This window comes from Citrus sinensis, chromosome 6 (genome assembly GCF_022201045.2).
Source record: "Citrus sinensis cultivar Valencia sweet orange chromosome 6, DVS_A1.0, whole genome shotgun sequence".
NCBI lineage: Eukaryota > Viridiplantae > Streptophyta > Magnoliopsida > Sapindales > Rutaceae > Citrus > Citrus sinensis.
The window spans coordinates 7,866,314-7,894,263 of NC_068561.1; the positions used below are offsets into that span (position 1 = coordinate 7,866,314).

General features: G+C 37.2%; 1 protein-coding gene and 1 non-coding gene across 2 annotated transcripts; both read left to right on the forward strand.

Moving 5' to 3' along the window:
* The first annotated feature begins 15,197 nt into the window (after positions 1-15,197).
* Positions 15,198-16,459, forward strand: LOC107178776 (uncharacterized). The gene is made up of 2 exons (XM_015534364.1): positions 15,198-16,032; positions 16,173-16,459. Exons 1-2 carry the CDS (start codon positions 15,198-15,200, stop codon positions 16,457-16,459), a joined length of 1,122 nt encoding a protein of 373 aa, XP_015389850.1.
* Positions 16,460-26,958: 10,499 nt separating this feature from the next.
* LOC127903611 (small nucleolar RNA R71) lies at positions 26,959-27,062 on the forward strand. Its single transcript, XR_008056320.1, has one exon. It is a non-coding gene; the product is annotated as a small nucleolar RNA R71 (small nucleolar RNA).
* The last annotated feature ends 888 nt before the right edge of the window (positions 27,063-27,950 follow it).

The following is a 27,950-nucleotide window of genomic DNA, read 5'->3' on the forward strand; positions in this document are numbered from 1 at the left end:
TCGATCTCAGATGAATGATCAATAATCATATCTGGGGTCCTGAGTTTAACAAGAAAGAAGCAGAGATTAGAAAGCTCAAAGCTGAATTGGCAAGAATTGATGCTGAAAAGACTCGTCCAACACTTTTCACCTAGACACAATCCACACCTGTGTTTGACACCTATTCACCTTTTTATACACCTCCGAGACCTCACCAGCCTGTTTACAACAAATTCTTTGGTTTCTCACATCTCCAACCAACTCCTCAACCAAAACCCTCACCATCTAAAAAATCAAAGTCCAAAGTAAAAATTTCAGAACCAAAAACAAAGCCAACTTCATCTTCATCTACTCCTCCAGTACCTCCCGAAGATTCACCACAAGCAACTCCTGACCCTCCTCAAAAAGATAAATGACCAATGGATCAGTATCATTATCAAACTGTTCATGACTCATCTCTTGAATCCTTTGAACCAGAAACAGTATGTGAGTCCAATCAGTCAGAGTCACACTCATCCTCCTCATCCACAAACTCAACCAGTACCTCCACTGACTCTGAATCAAAATATACTGACATTACGAGCATATTGATGGCAACTAAAACTGAAGATCCCAGTGCTTCAACTTCTACTCCAATTGTTGAAGACAGTTCGTCTGATGATGAGCATAAAGCATCTCACACAGAACCAGTGCCACCAGTGCCACCTATGCCACCACCAGCTCATGATCACTCCACAAAACCATCTTCAGCATCTTGGTTCACATTTGATGACATTCCCCGTCACAAATGGCCTACTAGACTTCAAGAATTTGCTGCATGGATTGATCTCCGAGGAACAAAATCAAATGCTCAATCTCAAGTTGTCCTTCGTGAATTCATGGCTCGATTTATGGGTTCTTTGCGAGATTGGTTAGAAAGCTTGGGAGAATATAGACAACTCCAATTCATGCAATCACCAGTTGTTACAGCACTCAACATCATCCATGAACAATTCATTGGTGAAAAAACAGCATCTACCGATGCAGACAGAAAAGAGTATCATCAGATGAAGTGTTGTCCTCTCAAAAGACATCTTTTGGAATCTCATTACAAAAGAATGAGTATTCTATTTTTACAAGCTGAATGGATTCAATGAACCTTCTCTTAAACATGTCTTCATAGCCTTTCTTCCTTCTGAATTACAACCTGATCTTCAAAGAAAACTCACAGCCACTAATCTCAGCATTGCTGACATCTCTTTAGGAAAGATTTTCCAAATGGCAATGTTATGCCTGGATAAAATCTGTGAGCAGAAGGAATTCTTCAAAGATCTCATGGCAGACACAAAATCCTTCTCCAAAGCTTGTAAAAAACCTTATCTCAAGATGGAGTGCAAAGATGAAAAGAAGTGTGTTTGTTCGCCTAAAAAGAAAAAACATTTTCAAAAACACTTCCACAAAAAATCTTCCTCCAAAAAACCTTTTCGGTATTTCAGAAAAAAGGATGTCTCCTAGTACAAAAAGAAAAAACCATAACCGTTGTTTCATCTGCAAGAAACACGGTCACTTTGCTCGAAACTGTCCCCATAAGTCTGCCAAAGTTGTTCGTCTCATACAGCACCTTCAACATTCTTCCCTGTTATCTGAAACCGACGATGTTGAATCAAACTTTTCTGAACAATTAGAACAAGATGACCAAACTGCTTTCATCATTGCAGAATCTTCAGATTCTGAGGATATTTTAGTCATCTGTACAGTTCAAAATGTCAACCATGTTTCCACCATTCCTAGACCTTCACTCAAAATGTTAATCCTTCCTTCCAAGTTTCATAAACCTGTTCCTATCGTCGGGTTTATTGACACTGGTGCAGATACCAGTATGATTGACCCTTCTATTCTTCCCACAGACTATTGGGAACCTCATTCAAAGCTTTTCAGAGCTGTTAATGGGGAAACTTTTGAGACCACTTTGATTATCAAAAAACCCATTGGTATTCCATTGTTTCCAAATTGTATCATTTGGAAAAAGATTGTAGCCTCCAAACTCCCTGATAAAGATCTACTCATAGATTTTGACATTCTTCATTTGGTTAAAACCCTATTCCTCTACAGTTCTAGAGTTCGTTATAAACAAATGTTCTTACCCTATACCGATACTCTCCGTCTGTATGCACTTTCAGAAACACCATCTCCATACAGTCATCTCTCCCATAAGTTCTTAGAGTTTTGTCTAGAAAATCATTCACAGTTTCACCATCCTTTACCACTTTGGAAGAATGAACAATTTTTTATCCATCTTCCTTTCAAACTCAATGAAGACATAAATCCTACAAAAGCTTCTCACCCGGGTATGTCTCCTTTAGATTTCTTGCTTGCCAAGCAAGAATGCTCTTAGTTACTCCAACAAGGTCTAATTGAACTTACTGATTCAGATTGGGCTTGTCAAGCCTTCTATGTTGAAAAACGATCTGAATTAGTTCGTGGTAAAAAGAGATTAGTTATTAATTACCAGCCACTTCATTCTTTTCTTAAAGATGATAAGTTTCCCCTTCCAAAAAGCCAGACCCTATTTGTCCATCTTCACGGGGCTCGTATCTTCTCTAAGTTTGATTTAAAAGCTGGTTTTTGGCAACTTGGTATTTCACCAGTTGACCGTCACAAAACTGCCTTTGGCATTCCTGATGCCCATTATCAATGGACCGTTCTGGCCTTTGGTATTAAAGTTGCTCCTTCATTATTTCAAAAGGCCATGACAAAAATCTTTAGTCCTATCCTCCACCATGCTCTGGTTTACATTGATGATATTTTGTTATTTTCCTCTGACCATGAGAGCCACCAGAAGCTCCTTTTGGATTTCTTTCATATTGTACAGGCACATGGAATCATGCTTTCCGAAAAGAAAAGCAACATCGGCAAGGAATCCATTGACTTTCTTGGCATGGTGATTAAAGATGGCCACTACCAACCTGGTCCACACATTGCAATTGAATTATTAAAGTTCCTAGACACAAATTTCACCAAAAAGCAGATGCAACAATTCCTCGTGGTCCTAAACCGCCACAAGATCCTCCACTTCCACCAGCTCCATTACCCTTTTACCAAAAAGAACTCAAATGGATTGCAAAGCATTGCAAATCTGAGACTCCATCACCAATCTCACTTCCCACACCACCACTCACTTGTATGATGTTTTCATCCACTTCTTCAAACTATTCTTCCTCTTTTCCTCCTTTAGACACTCACACAGATTCCCAACGAAATGTCGTGTCCAAACCCTTTGTCCCTTCACCAATTACCTCATCTGGCCACCTAGAACCTCCCAAACCTTTTGAATCGGTCCTCAACTGGCAAACCCAAAATGCCAAAGCACAGAATGATACTTTGTTGAATATCAACTCCAAAGTTGAGACCATCAGCTTACGAACTGAACAACTTGAGACAAAAGTTGACTCCATCTCTGCACAGATGCAGCAGATTCACCAAAATCTCCAGTCCAGAATTACTCAACTCGATTTTGAGCTACGAGCTATGCTTGCCCAACGCTATTATGGCCCAGAATTTGACCAAAAGGAAAGGAAAATCAGATGCTTAAAAGCTGAACTTGATCAGATTGAATCGGAAAAACAAAGACCTACCCTTTTTACCATGTCACCTCTTATCCCTTCCATAAGTCCAACTTATCATCCATTTACCTCTATGCTTTCACCCATCAGACAGTATGATCCTTCCAAGTTATTCTGCATGACCCATACTCTTTTCAGAGACAATCCCTTACCACTACCACCTAAACCTAAACCAAAGCCTAAACCACAACCACGACCCGTTACATTTCATCAGTCCTCTATTACCATCCCTGGCCAACACTCTCCTGGTCATACTCCGGCATCGCCACCAGTACCCTCTCCACCAACTGAATCTCAACCACCATCTCAATCCAAAGATAAACAACCAATGCACCAGTTTAGTGCCCATACAGTCGCCCACTCTTCTACTACAGATGACCAAACTTCTGATTCAAATCTAGTTGTTTCTGATAGCCATACTGAGACTGACACAGAATCTTCAGTATCCACTAGTAATTCTGAAAAGTCCTATGCTGATATCACTAGAATCTTGATGGCCCAACCTGATCAACCTCCTCAAGGCCAAACTTCCCATACAGAACCATATGTTGATATTCCCTTAGAAGTTGAAGAAGAAATGCTTGAATCCTCTGCCACAAACCAACCCCCTCCAGCTCAAGCCCATACCAATTCACCCAGTCAAAAATTTTCAAATGGCCCATGGTTCACATTTGATGATCTTCCATCTCATAAATAGCGTGATCGCCTTAATGAAACGTCTACCTGGATTGACCTTCAAATGCTATGTCCAGGAGCCACAACTCAATCAGTCCTTAGAGAGTTTGCTACTCATTTTACGGGTGCTCTAAGAGATTGGTTTGATTCTTTAGGCAACTACAGATAATTGCAGTTTCTTCAATTACCAGAAGTCTCAAGTGCCCTTGCAGTTATCCATGATCAATTCCTTGGAGACCCCTCTGCAGTCTTTGAACCTGCACGACGAGACTATCTCAACATGAAATGTTGTTCCCTTAATGCTAAGGATCTTGACTTCCATTACAGTCGGATGTCTTTGCTATTTTATAAGCTTAATGGATTCAATGAACCGACATTAAAGCATGTCTTTCTAGCCTCTCTTCCAGATGAACTCCAACCCGACATCCAGCGACAACTCACAGCATCCAATCTTTCCCTTGACAACATCTCCCTTGGCAAAATCTTCCAGCTTGCCAAAACTTGTCTCGATAAACTCTGCAAACAGAAGCAGTTTTTTAAAGAACTGTTAAAAGACAAAGAACCATTCCGGAGTGCCTGCAAAAAACCTTACTTGCAGATCAAATGCAAAAAGAAGAAGGATTGTGATTGCAGTCCTAAAAAGAAAAGGCATTTTAAAAAATTCAGAAATCCAGAATTTTCATCCAGACCTCGTCGATCCAGAAAGCCTTACAGATTCTTCCGAAAGAAGTAATCTTCTTCTAGAGATTTTAAACGGAGAAAATTGAGCAGATGTTTCATCTGCAAGAAGAAAGACCATTATGCCAAAGACTGTCCCAACAAGCAAGAAAAATCTATTCGGTTAGTTGAGCATCTCCAAGCCACTACAGATTACTCTCCAGAAAAGGATGAACTGGAATTCTATTTCTCTGAACAAGATGAACCCAATGATGAAACAGTGTTCGTACTACAAAACTCTTCTGATGATTCAGACAGTGATCAGTCCCACATCATTTTCCACCAACAGTTACTGTCCCTTGACACTACTATTCCATACCATCCATCAAACTCCAAATCTTGCCCTTGAAGTTCCAAAGGCCCATTCCAGCAATTGGTCTCATCGACACTGGTGCCCAACGTAGCATGTTAAACCCACATCTTCTTCCACCAGAATACTGGACAGACTATGAAGAACATTTCAAAGCTGTCAATGGAAAACTCTTCACCACCTTTTTGATTACCAAAAAACCCATTGGTATCCAAATCTTCCCAAATTGTGTCATTTGGACCAAAGTCATCGGTTCAACCCTTCCTAATAAGGATCTCTTGTTAGGTTTTGACATCCTTCACCAGATCAAACACCTCCAAATCCTTCCCAATGGAATTCGAGTCAAGTCCATGTTCAAACCTTTCACAGACATTCTAAAACTCTACAATTTGTCTGAAACCCCTCAACCCTACCAGGATATTTCAAACAAGCTTTTGAGTTTCTGTCCAGAGTCCCATTCTGAGTTCACCCATCCAAACCCATTGTGGAAAAATAAGTCTTTCTTCATTAGGTTACCTTTCAAATTCAATGAAGACATTAACCCAACCAAAGCTACTCACCCAGGAATGAGTCCTTCTGATTTACTCCTAGCCCAACAAGAATGTTCCCAACTGTTAGCCCAAGGTCTTATTGAGCCCACAAATTCTCAATGGGCTTGCCAAGCCTTTTATGTTGAAAAGCATTCTGAAATTGTCAGAGGCAAGAAACGCCTAGTTATTGACTACCGGCCATTAAACATGTTTTTACAAGATGACAAGTTTCCCTTGCCCCATCGACAAATCATGTTTACTTTTGTCAAAAATGCCCAGATCTTTTCAAAATTCGATTTAAAATCAGGTTTCTGGCAATTAGGCATTGAACCCTCTGATCGTTACAAAACTACTTTTTGTATTCCAAATGCCCACTTCCAATGGACCGTCCTACCCTTTGGCCTTAAAACTGCCCCATCCATTTTCCAAAAATCCATGGTCAACATCTTTCAGCCTATTCTGCATCATGCATTAATTTACATTGATGATATTTTACTTTTTTCAAGATCCCATGATGAACATCGTTAGCTGTTAACTCAATTCTATGATATTGTCCAAAGTCATGGAATTATGTTATCGGCCAAGAAAAGCACCATTGCTACCGACAATATTGAATTCCTTGGTATGATCATAAAAGATGGCCATTATCAGCCAAGAAAACACATTGCCCAAGAATTGCTTCACTTTCCAGATCAGCAACTTTCCAAAAAGCAAGTTCAACAGTTTCTCGGCATCATCAATTACATCAGAGACTTCATCCCACATGTGGATCACTACACTCATCACCTTTCGGCTTTATTGAAAAAGAAGCCCCCAGAATGGAATGCTGACCGCATAAATGTTGTCACTACTCTTAAGCAGATTGCGCAAAATCCGCCTCCTTTAAAGTTGATTACTGATGGAAAGCGCATATTGCAGACAGACGCAAGTGATGACTCATGGGGTGCCATCCTCCTTGAAGAAATCAATGGAATAGAACACTTTATCGCCTACGCTAGTGGACAATTTTCTGACACACAGAAACATTACCATAGCGTGTTCAAAGAAATCTTAGCGGTAAGGAATGGCATCAAAAAGTTTGAGTATCATCTGATTGGACACCACTTTCTCATCCGTATGGACAGTTCAGCCTTCCTCAATATTCTCAATTTCAAAGGTAAAACTGTTCCCGAAAAAATGTTACTCATATTAAAAGATTGGTTTTCCAAATATGACTTTTCGGTCAAGCATATAAAGGGATCCCAGAACCTCATCCCTGATATGCTATCCAGACTCTCAAAACCAAAAAACCCTCTCACCCTGTTTTCCACTACATACCACTTTCCGATCATCTCCATGGCTACATCACTACCCCCAGAAGCTCTCACCAAGAAAACTTTTCCCTTTAATAAAACCTTTTCTTCTGTCTTTGCCATCCAACAGTTTGCACGAAAAGCTCTTTTTTGCTTCTTCATGAAAGCCTACCTTGTAACAGAACCCTTTCCATTTTCCTCCTTCCACCCAGAAAATCTGTTCCTTACAGGTTTAACCCTTGATCCATCCAGAGAAACCACTGAAGATGTGTTATGGTACATCTGGTGCCTAACAGTCCTTTATGCCACTAAGTTAGTCCTACCAATTATTCCCACATTGGAACATCTCCTTGACCCAGACAAAGCCACCTCTCTTACCTGGACATTACTTGAATGGTTCTCCCCCATACCATAGTGGAGAAAGAAGCTCCAACAACTGTCAGAAATTTACAACCTTGAACGTATGCCTGCCTCGGAAGCACAAATGTTTACCTCAGTCTTTATCATTCACAGGCCATACTTTCAACATCCAGACACAAAACTCTTTTGGACTCAAGACTAGGTATATGAATGGTTCACTGCACCACATCTAGCTGTCATTGAAAATGAAATCCAAGATGTCCTTCACAACTACCTTTGCCAATTAAACCACCAACCTCCGCAACTTAAAGATATCTTCCACACCTCCTTAGGCCCACAACATGACCTCCTCATGATCCCCACTCCATCCGCCATATCCAAATCGAAATCCACGGGAATCATTATCAAAGAAGAAAAGCCAGACTACACTGACTTCCTTTTCCAAGACTCCCAAGACCCCTGGGAAGATTTCCTTCCCCTCAGCCAACATCTCCAACAGTTTCCACAACCATCCATGAATGAACCAGGATCCTCATCCCAACCTCCCAATGCTGACACGACCACTAAACCCTCTAAAGTTGACAAAGCCACTCAAACATCACCAAGGCCAGGATAGTGACGAAATTGTCCTTATCCCCCTTGCTGTGGTCCCCATTGTAAGCATCCAAAGCTCTCCCAAACCATTTTCCCAAAATCCAACTGTGACAATCCCTATGAAACTGAAAGCTCATCCGAAGACAAGTACATGAATCTCCGCTCTCCATAAAGTTGTTTGTCTTGTTGCTTTCAATAAAGTAGTTTGTCTTGTTGTAATAATTATGTTTTACTTTATGGTTTTGTCTTGGCTTGCCTTACGCTTTGGCTTTTGCCAGTTGTAAAAGTCTTTGTAAGCATGCTTTATCTTTTGTCCCTTTGTCTAAAGTCTTGATCGGTGGGCTTGGTTTTCTAAAAAGGTGTGCTACAGGTCATGATCACTTAAGAAGTCATGATCTATGTTGTCGTATCTTTATCTTTTGCTTTTGAAAAAAGATAGGGGTCCTGTCCTATCTTCTCTGAGAATTCTCCTATATAAAGGATTCTCCCCTTGCTTGTAAGATATAGAATATAGAAGTTTGAAGCAATAAACTCTCGTGTGTTTTCGTAGCTATGAATCTCTAAACCTCTCTCCTCTCTCTGCAAATGAAGCTCTCTAGAGAAAGAAAAAGAATAAAGAATTAAATTTGTTCATTTTGAAACCTAAGGAAGTATGCTCTGCACTTGCCTTCCAGTAAGGATCCTGTGCATCAGAAAACTTTTGGAACAAATTCTTATCTGGTTTGGTACCCTGTTTTAGACTAAAGGAAAGTCTATTTTGGCTTAAATAACCCGAGAAAGAAGGTGTTGTAACAAAAGTTTTGATTCCCCATTTGAGTATATCGACGGGAAACCGACGACGTAAATTCCAGAGGTGATCCTGAATAGGCACTAGTCAAAGTCTGTTTTGGGTTAAATAAAGTCTGTTTTGGGTTAAATAACCCGAGAAAGAAGGTGTTTTAACAAAAGTTTTGATTCCCCATTTGAGTATATCGACGGGAAACCGACGACGTAAATTCCAGAGGTGATCCTGAATAGGCACTAGTCTGGTCTGCACTGTCGGATAACAAGTCACGTACCCTAAATGGTATCAGAGATTTGTTAGGGCTAATGGGTGGTTAGGATTTTGCCACCATAAATCTTGATCAGTGGTTGAGATTAACCTTCATAAATAACTTACTAAATTCTAGAATTCTTAACTTTCTCTACATACTTCTCTTACATCATCACTTATGTCATTGCTTATGTCATCATTACTTATATCATTGCTTATGTTATCATTGCTTAGAATTAAATACTTTATATTATTATTATTTTAATACTTAAGGGAGCTTGTTAACTCAAAATAAATTCTATTATATTTAAGCGTGAAAATTGTACCTCACAGTCCCAAAATCACCCAGGCCCACATGGCCACATTTTTTATTTCCTTTTAAATTTTGTAACAGTGCTTACAATTAAAATCAAGAGCAGTTTTGATTTGTGAATAGCTGTTACAAAATTGAAGTTTTCCAATTCAATGGGCTGTGATAGAAGCAAAAAATTAAATCATACATTGAATTCGAATATTCAATTTTATACAATAGTTATATACCCTCATGTGTATAAAAAGGCAGTCTTCCTCTTCTGTTTTACACACAACAAAAACACGCAGAGCACTTAAAAAAAAACTTATCTTCCTCTTACATTCTGTTTTGATCAAGATTCTGCACTGTTATTATTCGCCGGAATTATTTGCGTGTGCTTCGCGAATAATTTGTTCCCATTGTATCCTGGGAAACAGATACCAACAAACCTAAGAGCACTATAGTAGGTGGTAAATCTATTTTAAAGAAATTGTTTTAACAGGCCTCGTGTTTTCCCTATAGTTTTCTTTTCTTTTGTTTATTTGTTGTTGTTTCGACGATTTGCAGCAACTGATCAACTAACTTTTGCTATTATTTTCTTTTCTGTTATTATAAGAATTTACATTCTATTATAACTTGATCTATAATCTTTTAATTGTTAACTCACTATAATTTTTTCAATAGAAGCATGGTCTTTATTACATATTCATTAGATTCAAAGCTTCTAGAAATATCTCTAAGTTTATTATGCTCTTCAATCTTAATATGCACAATTATATCTTTAAAGCTCATAAGTTTCTCCTTATGTTTTGAGGCTTTAATATAATCACTCCATGATTCAAGAACCTTATCAATTAAACAGCCAGCCAAAAATCTTTTAGAAGGTACAATACCCTCAATTTTAAGCTTATCTTCTTATGCACCCTTTGTAATATAATTTATGAAGCTTATCCCAAATTTCAAAAGCAATTTTTTAAGGGCGGTAGATATCATAGAGGTTGCTAGAAAAGGCATTTAAAATTGTGTACTTTTAGACTTTGTTATTTGTAGTCCAAGTTTTCATTTTTTTCTCATAGTCTTCATAGCCGTGTTCTAGGGGAAATAATTCCAGATAATCAACTAAGTTTTGTGCATCGAGAATGTCATGGATTTTTTCTGGCCAATGCTTGAAATGGTCGTTGCTGAATGGCTATATTTTTTATACGTCTGGCAAGTTCTTATCTGTTATAATCGCAGCAGTAAAGGGAAGAGTTGATGAAGCAACTGTAGGAGTTCAAATAGAAGCCAAAAGATTTTCAGAACTCATCCTAATTCTGTCTTTAAGATTGTTATCATGTCATAGAAATGATGAGTTGAGAACAAATATAATTACAAAATGAAGAAGCCAGCAACTTGAATAAAACCCAAATTGTGTCTTAGCAACTTAGTAATGTAATTGAACCCAAAACAGCAACTACACAGAACATGGAAAAAAGAAATAAGTGAAAGAAAACAACAGTAGGTTGTCAAGGCATGCAAAACTACAATCTCCTTAACGATAGATTCTGCCCCTTCGACGATGATTTACTAATGCGTTAAGGAACTATAGCAGTCTACTCTTATATAGGGGTGGTAATATGGGTCAGGATTCATTTATTTGATTCGATTCAATGCGAATTAAATGGGTTTGGGTTTGAAAAAATTGATTTGTTTAATAATTGGGTGAATTCAATTCAATTCGCTAATTAAACGAATCTAGGTTTGAAGATATTGATTCATTTATTAGTTTAGGATTCATTTAATAAACATGTCATAAACGAATCGAATACAAGTCGATTCATTTAAAATTCGTTTATTACTTGTTTAATTAAATTATTTTTTTTCTTAAATTTATTTGAAATTTTTTTAAAATTTAAAGGTTAATATTGTAATTTAGATGACTGTGTATTTAATCCTAGAATATGGTTTGGATTATTTGTATTTTGTTGTAGGATATTAAATTTGTGGCTTTTTTATATTTTATTTTTCTAAACGAATTGTAAATGAATCCTGATTCGATTCGATTCGTTATGGATTCGTAATAGGATAAACGAATAATAAATGAATCTGAATTCAATACGATTCGTTTATTAATTCTATTAAACGAATTAAACGAATCAAACTGAATATTCGTTTAATAAACGAATGGAATCCGAATCCTAAGATTTCCATTCATTTAATAAACGAATCGAATTTGAATCAGTAGATTTTTTACCCAATTCGTTTACGATTCGATTCGAATTCAATTCATTTATTCGTTTTGCCATTCTTACTCTTATAGGATGCAATGACTCACTGATTTAAGAGCGCACTCCCAACTACAAAAATCAAGAATAACATAGATAGAAAAGGAATAAATTCTGTAAAATAAGTGAATGTTGAATTATAAAGTTCCAGTGAAAGAAAGGGGAAGGAAAGTCAAATCTTTTCCACAAATAAATAGTCACTGCAATTCTCCTTTTATATTTGAAGCCAACGTTCTCTACTTGATTTAAGCAGAGAATCAGCAGTTATAAAAGACCAATTCAGCCTCTGATTCATCGCAAGAAATCAGCCACCAAGCTATTTTGCCCACATTGGTTTCAAGACCAATTCAACAAACTTATCCCGAGGGGAAAAAAATTAGTTTAAAAATCGTATTTTGAAATACTCAATTGAAACATTTAATGTATTTCACACTAGTTAATAGATTGAAAGAGATTTCTAGGGAAACTTCGATTGATGAATGATTACAGAGCTACTTTATTCTCTGGTTACATACATGGAGAATAATGAAATTTAATGTTAAAAAAAGAGTTTGTAAGGAATGCATGTTATTGAAACTTGGCAGAAAATATTCATGACCTGTGCATATGAGCTGCTTGAATTGTTAATAATAAAATTAGAAGTGTTGTAATTAAAATCTGTCACAATATTATTTTGATACTATATAAATATTTGTTTAATTTACTATTGTTAAGATGTCAGAGTAGAAGTATTAGCGTATAAGGTAGGAGAATTGTATGTTGTATGAGTGTGCAAGATGTGTATTTAAAGTAATTATGTCATATTTAATTATAATAGATTATCCTTAATAATAAATAGGGATGGCAATGGGGTGGAGTGAGGGTGGGGAGGCCTACCCCATTCCCTACCCCATTAAAAAATTTTGCCTCCATTCCCCAATAAATTTAGTGGGGTGGGGATGAGAAATCCCCATATAGGGAATAATTTTCCCATCCTCACCCCATTTCCCATTTGCTTATTTTATAGTATGTATAAATACATGATTTCAATAAATTAAAAATTAGAGGCTTAAAATAAAATCATTACCATATTATAAAGTATTTAAATTATTTTAAAAAAACTCTAAAAGTTTGAAACAATATCTTAAAATGCTATCAAAATTGAAAAATGTTTGAAAAGAGCAGTATTTTAAAAGAGAAAAGAAAACATAATAATGTTTTAGAGTTGAAAAAGAATTATATTGTAGGATTTTCTTTTATTCATATCATGTTTATATTACATAAAAATAAAAAAAATTATTAAATAAGAATTAAAAATATATTTATATATAATGGGGATTGGGGTGGGGATGGGGTGGAGAGTACAAAGCCAAACCCCACCCCGTTAAGAATTTGGGGATTATTTTTCCCCCACTCCCCACCCCATTCCCAAAAAATTATTCAAATTTTTTCCTATTTGGAATGGGGCTCCATGGGGCCCCAAACTCGTGGAAGATTTTGGCATCCCTCACCCTTATGAATTTCGATAGAATAGTTATTTGCTAGAGAATGTATGTTTACAAATGGGATGTTCATACTCTACTATGCTACCTATCCATTCTTATATTATACAATAGTAAAGAAAATATACAACGTTTTACGTGTCTAACTAAACTTAGGGGTGGGCAAATTCGGTTTGGATCGGTTTGAGACATATTCTCAAACCAATCCAAACTTATTGGTTTGAAATATTTTCAAATCGATATCAACCTAAAATTTTTTCAAACCGAACTGATCCAAACCGATTGGGTTTGGATCCTCGGTTTGAGCTTATTACCTAAAAGCCTACTTCTTTTATATTATTTTACCTAAATTATTTGTTATTTTTTTGTGTCCGTAATCCAAATTGATACCTCTTTTATATTATTCATATCTACTTTGATACATCCATACAAGTTTACAGCATAATACATCCTAATAAAGAAGTTCTTAACCTGTTCATTCAAAACAAACTCACAAAATTAAAATAAACTTGAACAACATTTGACAATTAAAATATTGTGCATCTTATCCATCAAAACTTATGGCCCAATTACTTTTGATTTGTCAAAATCTGCATAAAATGATAAATATAATTAGTTAGATTGCTTAACTTAGAATATAATGTAATTATATAATATTTCTGGATTAGATCGATTTGGAATCCTTCCGAACCGAAATCCAAACCGAGTGATGTCGGTTTGCAATCCAATAAACCGAAACCAGTTTTTTTACTAATGAAACCGATCCAAATGGTCGGTTTGGATTGGTTTGGATCGGTTCGGTTAAAATATGCCCACCCCTCTAAACTTCTAAAATTAAGTAGTGTGATAAATATTTTCTATTACATGTTGGTTAAGAATAAAAGATGAAAAGATAAATAAAAAAAATAAAAGACTAGGCGCTTTTATAGGTTTTCTATGTAAGTTAGGGATTCATGATAATTTTGTGAATTCTCAAAAATTAATTTACTTATGTCATAGAAAATGAACAGTAAACTTATGAGAAAATTAACTATAACATAGAGCATTTTAGAAAATTTGCTTAACCATCTTTCAATCATTGAAGAGAGAACGCATTCAAGTAGCAGTTGATCTTTAGCATTTTAGGTCAAAAACTCTGGATTCTCAAAGTTTATTTAGTATTATAATGTTCTAGCTTAAATGACAATATTGGTGTGAGAAATAGCTCTACCTATTAAATAAAAGTTGATTGATTTTGATTAATATAACTTTTAAATAATATGTTTGATAAAATTAGTAAAAAAATAATAATAGTTTTTCATCAAACAACTTTAGTATAAAATCACTTATTGGATAATTAAAGTTGATGACTAATTAAAGTTAAATAAGGAAAAGGATTGTAGAGGATTTCCCTTTACAAGAGAGACATACAAAGCGTTCAAGTGGGCACAATAAGAGACCAGAGCAATCCAGTTGTACTTGTTCCAATTAATGCTCTCCACTTCTGTCTCATATTTTGTTCATCAATTTTCTTTTTTTTTTTTTTGGTCATTCTAAATTATTGTGTTTACAGTGCAACCTCACAACAGTGTATCTTTAAGATTAATTTGCTTTACCTTTTATCGCATTAAAAAAATCTTTCATAGTCAAGTATGCGATGCTTAAATTAAAGCCCAAATTCACAGAAAGACTGATGGAAAGCTTTGAAATCCTCGGACGTGTAGGAAACCCTACCCTCGGAGGAACTCTTCCCCCGCCGCTTAGGGAGGCTAGAACAACTAAAAAAGTGAGGTTTCATGACGAAGATCATGCTGGTATTCACTCTGCTCAGGTCTCGTATAAGGAAACCCTAGTGAATGCCATGCAAGCAATGGAGCAAGGAGTTGGAGGCGGAATAGAGGATTGGGATTTTGAGGAAGGGGACGTTATTGAAACCAACAAGGGAAACATGCCATCAATTAAGTTTTCGGCTAGGGTTCATGCTTAGTTGAGTAAACCTTGGAAGAACTCGGTTGTTGTGAAGCTACTTGGACGCCCACTTGGCTACAGAGCCCTTTGTACCAGACTGAATGTCATGTGGAAAACAGTCATGGGTTTTTCGGTGATCGACTTGGAAAACAACTACTATTTGGTTCGATTTCGATCGGTGGAGGATGCGATGGATGCCTTAACTAAGGGACCGTGGCTCATAATGGGTCACTACTTAACGGTGCAGCCATGGACGCCTTCTTTTGACTTCACAAACACGGCCCTTGATCAAGTCACGATATGGATCCACCTTCCTGGTCTTGCTGTTCATCTTTATGACCGGAAAATCTTACAGAAGCTGGGTCAGTTAGTGGGCACTGTGATTAAAATCGACTCGACCACAGCCTCCTCAACTCGTGGAAGATTTTCCCATCTTGCAGTGAGTATCTCTCTAACTCGGCCGCTAGTGTCTCAGTTTGAGTTGGATGGGAAGATTCAAAAGGTGGAATATGAGGGATTGCCAATAATATGTTATAAGTGTGGACGTTATGGGCATAGCAGTAACAAGAGCAAAGAGGCTGGGAATCCGACAAACACTAAAGATGCTGATCAACCCCAACAGACAAAGCCGGGGGATGAATTTTCTGGCCAAAAGGAAGTTGGCAGTAAAGATGATAACAATGTTGAACCTTTTGGGCCCTGGATGATTGCCACCAAGAGAGGATGGAAGCCTAAGATTGGTAAGGAGAACACTGGTGACTTAAATAGAAATAAGGAGGGTGCTGGAGCTGGCATCTCAAGGTTTCAAATTTTAGCTCAAGTCTCAGAGGAAGATGAAAATCAGGGGCATGCAGCTTGCACAGATTTCCCTTCCACCTCACGTCAGCCTTTCAAACCTGCCTCTAACCTTACCTTTACATCCAATACAAGAAACATAGCAAAGACCTTGGCTCACCGTAAGCCGCAAAATAAGGCTTCAATATCAGCGAGGAGAATATAACTCCCTTACCCCATGCAAACCAAAACTTGGAACCACACACTTTCCCCCAGCAAGCTTATAGTAACCGACTTGTACTCCCTTTCGAAACTACCTTAGATCCCACTAAACATGCAGTGGTCGTTTGCTCCTCCCAAACCCTTTTTAAATGGGATGCTAGGGAAGTGGCCATAGATCACATGGAAAGGCAGGGACCAGACCCGCAACATTTAGTCGAACCTCCTGATGATCAAAACACCCTTCGGGTGCCAGATGGTGGTAATACTCATACCTTTCCAACCGTACCTATGGTTGGTGATGATGGGGATGGGATGGCTAATGAAGATGACTCGATGGTTCAAGAAATGCCGTTGGCGTTGATGGAGGATGTCACTGGACAGCAGTAGCAGGCTTCTGTCCCCTCTTTGCATTTTTATATGTCAATAAGTATCATGTTCTGGAATGCCCAAAGGGCATCCTCCGGAGATTTCAGGTGATCGTTTCGGACAATTATTAAGAATTATAACCCATCGATGGTGGTTTTGATGGAGCCTCGTATTAGTGGGATTAAAGCCGATGACTTTTTAAAGAAAAGTGGTTTTGCTCGCTCGCACCGAGTGGAATCTGTGGGATTCTCTGGAGGAATTTGGCTTCTTTGGAGAAGCTCTATAGAGGTGGAGGTTTCATTTAATCATCGGCAGTTTATTCACTTTAAAATTTGTAAGAACAAAGCCTTTGTGTCGTGGGTAACGGCAGTTGTTGTGCAAATTTTAATGTACTCGCAAGCGCACGAATCTATTGCAGTATAGATCAATGGTGATGAGTGTCGATCCCACGAGGAGGTGGATTTTAATTATGTGTAGAATTAATTTTGTAAATGAGTGGTTGGATTTATGGTGGAAGTGATTTGGAATATGCTAAAACTTAAATTAAAATGGCGAGAATAATTTCTAAAATTGGAATTGCAATGGAGAGAATAAATTGTAGAGAAAATCTATTAAATTGACATACTTGGGTATCTGGATCCGTATCAACATGCATCATGGGCTAAATAATCCGTATTAATGCCAATTAAATCATGAGGGGGGAATCCACACCTCATGAACCACGCTCTAATCAATATGGTGCTAAGGGCTTATCGTGCCAAATAATAATAACCTTGTACTAGAGGGCCGGTGAAACCAAGGCGGTACTAGACAAGATTAGTATTATTTGTCGACAAGAAGTCAAAACATCCACAAAAACTAGAGGGGAAGAGAAAATAAATTTACCAAATTAAGCCCATGACACATGTTGAGACTTCACCTTCAACCCAAGCTTGAAAGGAAATTAGCCACTCATAATTGAACTAGGGGCAAAATGGGAATTTATTAAAATACAAAGAAAATACAAGATGGAGAAGGAATTACAGAAAATGGATCCCAAAAATGGATTCAGAGATATCAAATTAGGGGGGAGAGGCCCCTTTTTTATAGATACATGGAGTAAATCATGGCCATCGGATTAAAAACAGTTTGGACGTTCAGGATTGCACCACGTCATCAGTCAACAGTCCACGGTTTGACCACGCGGATGAACAGTAACACGATTTGACCCGACTTTGAACAGTAACGCGGTTTGACCCGGATGAACAGTAACGCGATTTGGTTGAAAATAATCCTGTGTGATGCATGCACCGTACGCGAGATTTTTCGTCCACTGATATGCTGCCACGTCACCATCAACAGTACATAAGAATTTTAGTCCAACAGGATCGTGACACCTCATCAGTCAATGCCACATCATCGGTCAATGCCACGTCATCATCCGTCTATGTGAACAGTGTCGTGAACAGTAACATATACAGTACCGTACACATGAATAGTACCGTACATGTGAATAGTGCCATTTTTCCTTTTATGCTCCTCCTAAGGTTTTTGACCGTCCTGAGTTCAAAAGTAATGTCCGTTTTGCCGTCTGATTTCTCCTTTATTGTGAAATGACTATAATGCCCCTAAAATACATAAAATACTTAATTAAAATAAAACATATGTAATTAAATCACAAGAAGGTTAAATACATAAAAGTAAGGGTTGTTAGTAAGACTTGAAATGTAAAATGACGGTTTTCTCCTTTATAAATATGCATTTTCTAACACTCAACACACCCCCCAACTAGCTTATTGCTAGTCCCTAGCAAATAAAGCGAAAACAAAATTCAAATTCAAAATGATTTTTTTTTTTTTAGAAACACTCGTGTTTATTTAATCAGATTAATGATAGCAATCAAATAAAAGTATAAGCATTATCTCCAGTCTAAAGCAACATCACACCCACATCAACCATCCACATGAATTAGCCCAGTAGACTTTGTTATAGCTACTTTCAAGAATGACATGTCAAACCCCAAAATCTCACTGGAAGTAGTGACACTCTCACAAATAAATTAAACCCAATAAAAATAGTCACTCCAATGAATGGTAATTGAGAGAGAAAATAATAAAGAAGTGATATCACATGCTCTCACCAAGATGAAATAAATATGCCCTCAGCTTAGAAATAATACGATCTCAAGTCAAATAAAATGTTAGTCAACCCACTTTATTTATCTTTTTTTTTTTAATTATGCATCACCACATCTTTTTAGCCCATATAACTAGCTTCTACTTCGAACTATAGTTCCCTAAAATCAAGAAGGACTTTTATTAGGACGTAACGTAGGCTAGGGACATGGTTAACAAAGAAGGGAAATAAGGAAAACAAAGTGTATGTTTGAGAAAAATGCAGACAATTTTTTTTTTTTTGAAAGTTGCAAGGTGGATTTTACCTATATTGTTATTTTTATTCTTTTGAAACAACAACTTTTGTTTTGTTTTTTTTTCTCTTTTTTTTTTTGCTTTTATTTGGCACAACTTTACTGAACAAAATAATTATTTACATTTTTCTCAAACATAAATAGGTGATGGACCTTATAAGACATCAGGTAATACTCCAAATCGGAGTGGATTAAGATGATAAGTTGACAAAGAAAAGGTTTTTTTTTTTTTTTAAAGGCTCAAAAGGGTTAACTATGGATATATCACAAAAGGGATGGCTAAAAAGGCTCAAACGGGACAAAAATGGCCTTTCCATCGTCTTTTAGGGCTCTAAATAATCATCCATATCTACTAATTAGATGGGCCTCCCAATGTAGCAACACACATTTTTTTTTTTAAGGGTTAACTCAAAAGAAATCTAAAGATCGTATATAAAATAATAAACTGTTAAGCTATATAAAGAATGGGCAAAAGGGTTACTCTCCAAGAAAAATGATAGGCTCAAAAACTCACTTGGTACTTATTATGACATGTTCATTCCTTCAAGCAACTCATATTTGTCTCTAACATCAACATGTAGAGTAGCAAACATAATGTAACATCACTTAAGACCAAAGATAATACAAATACTAAAATTTGAAATTAATCATGACATCCAATGTTAAAACAAATCACACAATTTTTTTTTTAAACAACATTCTACCCCCCAACTTATTCTAAACATGAAAGGAAAATATGCATGCAGAAATGTGAAAATGATGCAAAAAAAATAAATTAGAAAAAGTACACTTAAAATGATAGAAAAAGAAAATGGTTTTTTTTTTTTTTACTAAGAAGATGCGTTTCTAGAGGCACTACACTCCATATTCAGCCATCTTCGACTCAAAAGTTGGAAAATGTATATTCATAGAGGAGAAATTAAAAAGAAGAAAAATAAACATCAAAACTTAATAAAGAAAAAGAAAATGTCTAATTTTTTTTTTGAAATTTTTTTTTTGTTTTTTTTTTCAAACAATGAAGATGCGTTTCTAGAGTAACTACACTCCATATTCAGCCATCTTCAACATAAAAAGTTAGCAACAGTTAGTTTCTACAACAAAAAATCAGTAAAAACCTAACCAAGATTCCACAATTGTCAACTATTCCCTCCCCCCAACCAGAATGAAACATTGTTCTCAATGTTTGAAAGGAAAGAAGTAGAGTTTAGAAGACATCACCTGGGTGGTGCAACACAGAAGAAAATATTTACAGGCGGAGAGTTAAATCTAATTTGTAATTCTTACTGCTGCTACTGTTACCATCATTATTTGGACGCTCCAACACAAAGGTCCAGGGGTCTAGCTCCGGTCTATAAGCTTGTAACAGATCAAGTAGCTCATTAGCAGTGTGAGCACAAATAAAGAGTTTTTTCACATTAACGGGAATGAAATAGTTTTTTATTGCATGGTTAAGAAATGCGATAAAGCCATCATAAAAGTTATTGACATTTAACAAACCGATGGGTTTCTGGTGGATGTGGAGATGGGCCCAAGATGCTAGTGTGATAAGTGCCTCCAGTGTTGCAAGATCTCCTGGAAGGAAAATAAAAGCATCAGCATGATTAAGCATTTCAGTTATTCTTTCTTGCATACCTGAGACAACTAACTCTTCTCCAGTTGATGAGTCAGACGAACTGCCCAACGGTTTTAGGACTCTTGGGATGATGCCTAACACTTGACTTCCTCTGACAAAAGCTGCTTCAGAGACCATTTTTGATAACCCTCGGTTACCTCCTCCATACACCAAGTGTAATTTTCTCTCTGCTATACTTCGACCAAGATCGATGGCTGCCTCAACGAACTCTTTATGTTTGCCATAGGTAAATCCAGAAAGCACACAAATGTTCTTGAATTGTCTATTTGGAGTAGCTGCCATTGTGATACTTCTCGAAAAACAATTTGTGAGTGCTTGACAAAAAAAATTACATTTAAGAGTCTTGGTGACAGTGGGTCACAGTTGTGTATGAGGTAACATGTCAGTGTCAAATAACGCGTAAAGCACGTGGCTCGCGAGTCAAAAAGGAAACAGTAAAAAGGAAAAAGTAAACAGTAATAAGAAAAAAAAACAGTAATAAAATTATTAAGGACACTAATACACACAATAAAACAATAGTGAAATAAAATAACAGTAAAGTGAAAGGATATTTACAGGTAGTTGCGACTGTGGCTCACATCTTCCTCTGGTTTTACGTCTAGAAACGGCTTGAACGCCCTCTATGGGTCGAGGATAGGCTTCCTATCCAGTTTTCTTATAAACTGGCAAACAAGGTCGTTTATAGTCAGATTCCCGAGACTATATCGTGCATGCTCTTTCTGGAATAATGGCCATAACTAGAGAATCGCTCCTTGCACATATCCACTGGGATGCGTTTCAAGAGACAAAAGGATATCATCCAATGACTCCTTATTCAAGCCATCCCTAATGAACTGAATCTTATCTTCCCTGTTATCAGACATCATTCCTAAAGAACATGGGTTTTTATTGCAACTCATTCTGGCACACTTATGACAAGCAACAGAAATTCTTCGAGCTCGTCGTTTTCTTGCATAATTTCCTTTACCACAACCAGGCATGTATGTAATAAATTTTGGAGGTAACTCACCTGCCGATCGTACTTTAGCCTCGATTATCCAACGGATGTCAGCAGGTATGTTATTCCTCATGAGTAATCGCATGCGTTCGGACCGAGCTTTATAGATCGTAAGGAGGGCATTCTGAGGAAGTGAAGGGAATCGCTTGTGAAGCTTTGCTAGAATCTCGTTTCTGTCCATACTTTCGCCTCAGAATATTAGTTATTATGGGAAACTGAAGTAACCGACTTGATTGTCACGGAGTACCGTTATCCGCCACTTCACCGGGGTAACAAACTAAAGCACACAAACAGAAAAACAAATTAAAACACACAAAGAAAATTAAAGTCGTCCTCTTATTGAATTTACCTCAAGCTCCAACTGGATGTCGTAAACACTTCTCTCAATGTCTCTGAGTTGGCTTTCTAAACCCTCAACATAGGCTACTAACTCTGGTGGTTGTAGAGCCCAAATGCGATGTGTTTTACAAAATTGAATCTGCCTTTTGAGATGAGTTTTGACACGTTGAAGTGGTTTAAGAATGTTCAGGAGGAACGGTCTAAGTAATGTACTCATGATTAAAAATGATAAAAGAAAGCTTACTAGTTAAACAAACACACTTATGCAAAAATAATTTCAATTAGCAAAAGAATAATATAAAGAAAGAAAGAAAAATCAAATCAACGAAAAGAAAAATCAATTCAAATCTGGTGGGTCACTCAAATTTATTTCGGTGTCTTCTCCATGTGATTGGTATTCTAGATATGGCTTTAATCTTTGACCATTAACTTTAAACGTGACACCGTTCTTTGGGTCCTTAATTTTAATTGCCCCATGTGGAAAAACAGTATGAACAATAAATGGGCCAGACCAACGAGAGCGTAACTTACCTGGGAATAGGTGCAAGCGAGAATTGAATAAAAGCACTTTCTGACCTGGAGTGAAAGATTTTCTCATAATTTGCTTGTCATGGAAGACTTTCATTCGTTGCTTGTAAATCTTGGCATTTTCGTACGCGTCATTGCGAATTTCTTCAAGTTCTGCCAGCTGTAATCTTCTTTCTGAGCTGGCTTGCTGCATGTCAAAATTGAATTTCTTGATGGCCCAATATGCACGATGCTCGAGTTCCACAGGTAGGTGGCAAGCTTTTCCATACACTAGCCTGTAGGGTGACATCCCAATCGGGGTCTTGAAAGCCGTTCTATATGCCCATAAGGCATCATCAAGTCTTAATGACCAATCTTTTGTCTGGCCTCACCGTCTTTTCTAATATGTGCTTTATTTCTCGATTGGAGATCTCAACTTGGCCATTGGTTTGCAGATGATACGGAGTCGCCACTTTGTGTGTGATTGAATACTTTGTCAAAAGAGCCTTGAATGCTTTGTTACAAAAGTGGGCACCACCATCACTGATTATCGCTCGAGGGAATCCAAAGCGTGAAACAATGTTGCTTTTCAAAAATGCTATCACCACCTTGTGATCATTAGTTCTGCATGGAATTGCTTCTACCCTTTGGATACGTAGTCAACAGCAACCAATATGTATTGATGGCCAAAAGACGGGGGAAAGGGTCCCATGAAGTCGATACCCCATACGTCAAAAATCTCAACCACTAAAATTGGATTTAGTGGCATCATCTTCCTTCGTGTAATGCTCCCCATTCGTTGACACCTATCACATGAAGAACAGAAAGTGTAAGCATCTCGAAATATAGTTGGCCAATGGAAACCACATTGTAAAACTTTAGTCGCTGTTTTCTTAGCGCTAAAATGGCCTCCACAAGCTTGTTCATGGCAGAATGAAAGGATATTCGGAATTTCACTTTCTGGGACGCATCGTCTAACAATTTGGTCTGCACAATACTTGAACAAATACGGGTCATCCCAAAAGAAATTCTTTATTTCTGCAAAGAATTTAGCCTTGTCTTGCTTGGTCCAATGCTCTGGAAGTTTGCCTGTAACAAGATAATTAACTATATCAGCATACCAAGGTAATACTTCCACATTCATTAATTGTTCATCTGGAAATGACTCATTCAATTGTAATGATTCTGTAATTGTGTCAAAATGGAGACGAGAGAGGTGGTCTGCCACAACATTTTCTGTCCCTTTCTTATCTTTGAACTCCAAGTCAAATTCCTGCAAAAGTAACACCCAACGAATTAGTCTAGCTTTTGCATCTTTCTTTGTGAGAAGATATTTAAGAGCAGCATGATCTGTGAACACGATTATTTTACAACCAATGAGATAAGATCGAAATTTCTCCAATGCAAACACTACTGCTAGCATTTCTTTTTCAGTAGTTGAATAGTTCAATTGTGCATCATTCAATGTCATACTAGCATAATAAATAACATGGGGAATTCGATCAACTCTTTGTCCTAATACTGCTCCTACTGCATAATCAGATGCATCACACATGAGTTCAAATGGTAAGCTCCAGTTCGGGGCCTGAATGATGGGTGATGATGTCAACAACTGCTTTAATTTTTCAAAAGCCACAAGACATGAATCATTAAAGATAAAAGGTACATCCTTAGCAAGTAAATTGCATAAGGGTCTAGAAACTTTGCTAAAATCTTTAATGAAACGTCTATAAAAACCAACATGCCCAAGGAAAGATCTTACTTCTCTGACTGTTTTGGGTGGAGGAAGATTAGAAATGTGATCCACCTTGGCTTTGTCAACCTCAATACCTTTGCTCGAAATGATGTGACCGAGAACAATACCTTGTTTTACCATAAAATGACATTTCTCCCAATTTAAGATCAAGTTCTTCTCGATACATCTCTGTAGAACTAGTGTTAGATGATGTAAACATTGATCAAACGAGTCACCAAAGACAGAAAAGTCATCCATAAAGACTTCAAGGAATCATTCAACCATATCAGAAAAAATGCTCAACATGCATCGTTGAAATGTAGCAGGTGCATTACATAATCCAAATGGAATTCTCCTATATGCAAATGTGCCAAAAGGGCAAGTGAAAGTAGTTTTCTCCTGATCTTTTGGTGCTATGGGGATCTGATTGTATCCTGAGTAGCCATCTAGAAAGAAATAAAATTCATGACCTGCTAATCTATCAAGCATTTGATCAATAAATGGTAAAGAAAAATGGTCTTTACGTGTGACAGAATTCAACTTCCTATAATCAATGCATACACGCCATCCTGTAGTCACTCTAGTGGGTATCAATTCATTATCGGCATTGGTAACTACAGTGACTCCTGACTTTTTGGGGACAACTTGCACAGGACTGACCCATGAACTATCAGAAATGGGGTAAATGATACCTGCGTCTAATAGCTTAAGGACTTCTGTTCTAACAACTTCTTTCATGTTAGGATTTAACCGACGTTGCATTTCCCTAGTAGATTTAGTATTTTCATCAAGATGAATGTAATGCATGCAGTCTACTGGATTTATACCTTTTATGTTTGCTATGGTCCATCCTAATGCTCCTTTATGCTCTTTTAAAACATCCAACAACTTACCTTTTTGTTCATCGTTGAGGGATGATGAGATGATTACCGGCAGAGTACTTTCTTCTCCCAAAAATGCATATTCCAATGTGTTGGGCAATGGTTTGAGCTCGAGTTTCGGTAGTGATTCTGATGATGGGATGAGTTTCTTCTCTGATGGTGCTAGTTGTTCAACTCTTGACTTCCATTTATTAGTGTCCATGGATGGTGCTGAGTCAAGTAGGGCGTTGACCTCATCGACCGATCTGTCAATATCAAAATCCAAACTAAAGTGAGTTAAACATGTTTGTAAAGAATCATCACTAAGGTTTGAAACAAAAGTATTATCAACTAATGCTTCTATTAAATCCACATCAACAATTCCATCATCTGCATTGTGAGGTTGTTTGGCAATGTTGAAGATGTTCAGCTCCATAGTCATGTTGCCAAAAGACAACTGCATATTTCCAGTCCTGCATTGAATGTGAGCATCCGCAATTGCCAAGAAAGGTCGGCCTAGGATAATGGGGATGTGCTTCCTTGAATCCTGTATTGGTTGAGTGTCAATTACAATGAAATCAACATGAAAATAAAACTTGTCTACCTGGATTAGCACGTCCTCCACAATACCACGAGGTATTTTCGTGGACCGATCTGCAAGCTGTAACACCACTGGAGTTGGGTGTAATTCTCCCAGTCCAAGTTTCACGAATACTGAATAAGGCAATAGATTTACACTAGCTCCTAAATCCAACAAAGCATTCTCAATTGTGTGGTTCCTTATGCTACATGAGATAGTGGGGGAGCCTGGGTCTTTGCATTTTAGAGAAATTTTATGTTGGAGGATAGAACTAACGTTTTCTGTTAAAAATGCCTTCTTTTGAACATGCATATTTCTCTTTTTAGTACAAAGGTCTTTAAGAAACTTGGCATAAGATGGAACTTGTTTAATAGCATCAAGCAAAGGGATGTTAACACTTACCTGTTTGAAGATTTTAAGAATCTCACCTGTGGATTTTCCTTTCTTTCTTTTAGCTAACCTTTGAGGAAATGGAGCTTTGGGAACGTATTCTTGTGGGTTAGTTTCTTTTTTCTCCTCCGGTGATGAGTCATCAACATTCACAGGTACAATTTGATTTTCTTTTGTCACCGGCAGCTCCACTTTGTTGTCGACTTCTTTTCCTTTTCGCAAGGTCATTACTGCTTTGACCTCTCCATGCTGCTGTGGTGAACTGGTACTTGCTTCATGCACTCCTTTAGGATTAGGCACTGGTTGACTTGGAAACTTGCCTTTCTCAACAGTCATTGCCAAGGTCTGAACTGAAGAAGCAAGTTGTCCCACCATCTTCTCGAGGCTTGAAACTGATTGAGCTTGTGAGTTGAAACCTGCTCTCAACTCATTTCGTAGTCCATCAATGGTGCGGTTTTGTTGCTCAATCGTGGAGTGAGTAAGATTCTTGAGATTCTGGAATGAATCCTCCCATGGTCTGGGTTGAGAGAAATTCTGGTTCTGATTGTATGATCTAAATGGTGGCTGAGAGGCTTGAGGAACTTGAGGAATTTGTTGCATTGGTGGAGCTGGAGCTGCTGGTCCATTCTGTTGGAATCCTTGAGACCATGAAAAATTGGGGTGGTCTCTCCATCCAGGATTATATGTGTTGGAGTATGGGTTGTAATTTGATGGCTTTCTCATTACACCTATGGCATTGGCTTGATCTGAGTATGAGTCATGGTCATGTGGTTCTGTTGATTTAGCAGTCGATAACGATGCTATTTGTCGAGCAAGACCTTCAACCATCTCCTTGACTTCTTTGATTCCCGAAGTTGACTCGCCAATTTGAACCTCATTTACTCCTTTAATTCTTCTAGTATTCCTGAGTGATCGACTCTGTTGTTGGGAATTATCCGCTTGTCGCTGGAAGAATTCCCAAATCTCGGATGCACTTTTTGACAATAGCTCTCCTCCACTTGTCGCCATTAGCCATTCTTGCACATTTGGCAATAATCCCTCCAAAAAGTATTGGCATTGGTGCCATTTCTCGTACCCATGATGTGGACACTTCAAGAGTAGCCCATTGAATCGCTCCCATGTTTCGAAAAACTGCTCGTCATCTCTCTGGGTAAACTCCGAGATTTCCCTGCGAATAGCATTGGTTTTATGCACTGGGAAATATTTATTCAAAAATTTCGTTACCATTTGTTCCCATGATGCAATGCTATTAGCAGGCAATGTATTAAGCCATGAATGAGCTCTATCTTTTAAAGAAAATGGGAATAGTCTAAGTTTAACATCATCGTCTGAAAAATTTTCATATTTAAAAGTTTGACAAATGGCATGAAAATCATTCAGATGATTATATCGGTCCTCATTTTCTAAGCCATAAAATGTGGGGAGACAATTTAGCACACTAGGTTTTAATTCAAAACTCCTAGCAGCTACATTTGGGTATCTTATGCATGATGTGCTCAAATTAGCTAAGGGACTAAAATAGTCCTTAAATGGCCTCTCTTGTGGTGCTTGTAAATCCATTCCAAATTTATTTTTAATGTGCCTGTGTGTGCGAAGTGTTTTTTCTAATTCAAAGTCTATAGGTTCAAGATTAGGTAATAATGACCTACGACCATGCATGCAAAACAAATAAAATAAAAATAAAGATGTGAACAAAACAAATAAAAATAAAGAAGAGAGAGAAATTACGATACTAACCTTATTGCGCTATTACAACATTTCTATAAAAATACACAAAAATAAATACGTGAAATAAATTAACTAAAAATTAAATTAATAAAATAAAAAATTACAAAGAAAAAAAAATTGAAAAAAAAATTACAGAATTTTAAAGAAGAAAAAGAAATACTAACCTTTAAATGCGGATTTACTTTTTTCTTTTTTTTTAATAAAAAAAAATACAAGAAAACAAATAAAAGAAATTATTCACAAAAATTAATTCTATGAATTAAAATTACTTACCTCCCCGGCAACGGCGCCAAAAACTTGTTGTGCAAATTTTAATGTACTCGCAAGCGCACGAAT

Coding starts and splice junctions, on each gene's coding strand:
- LOC107178776 (XM_015534364.1), top strand. CDS start 15,198: ATGGGTTTTTCGGTGATCGACTTGGAAAACAACTACTATTTGGTTCGA. Junction 16,033..16,172: donor AGCAAAGACCTTGGCTCACC/GTAAGCCGCAAA, acceptor AAACTACCTTAG/ATCCCACTAAACATGCAGTG.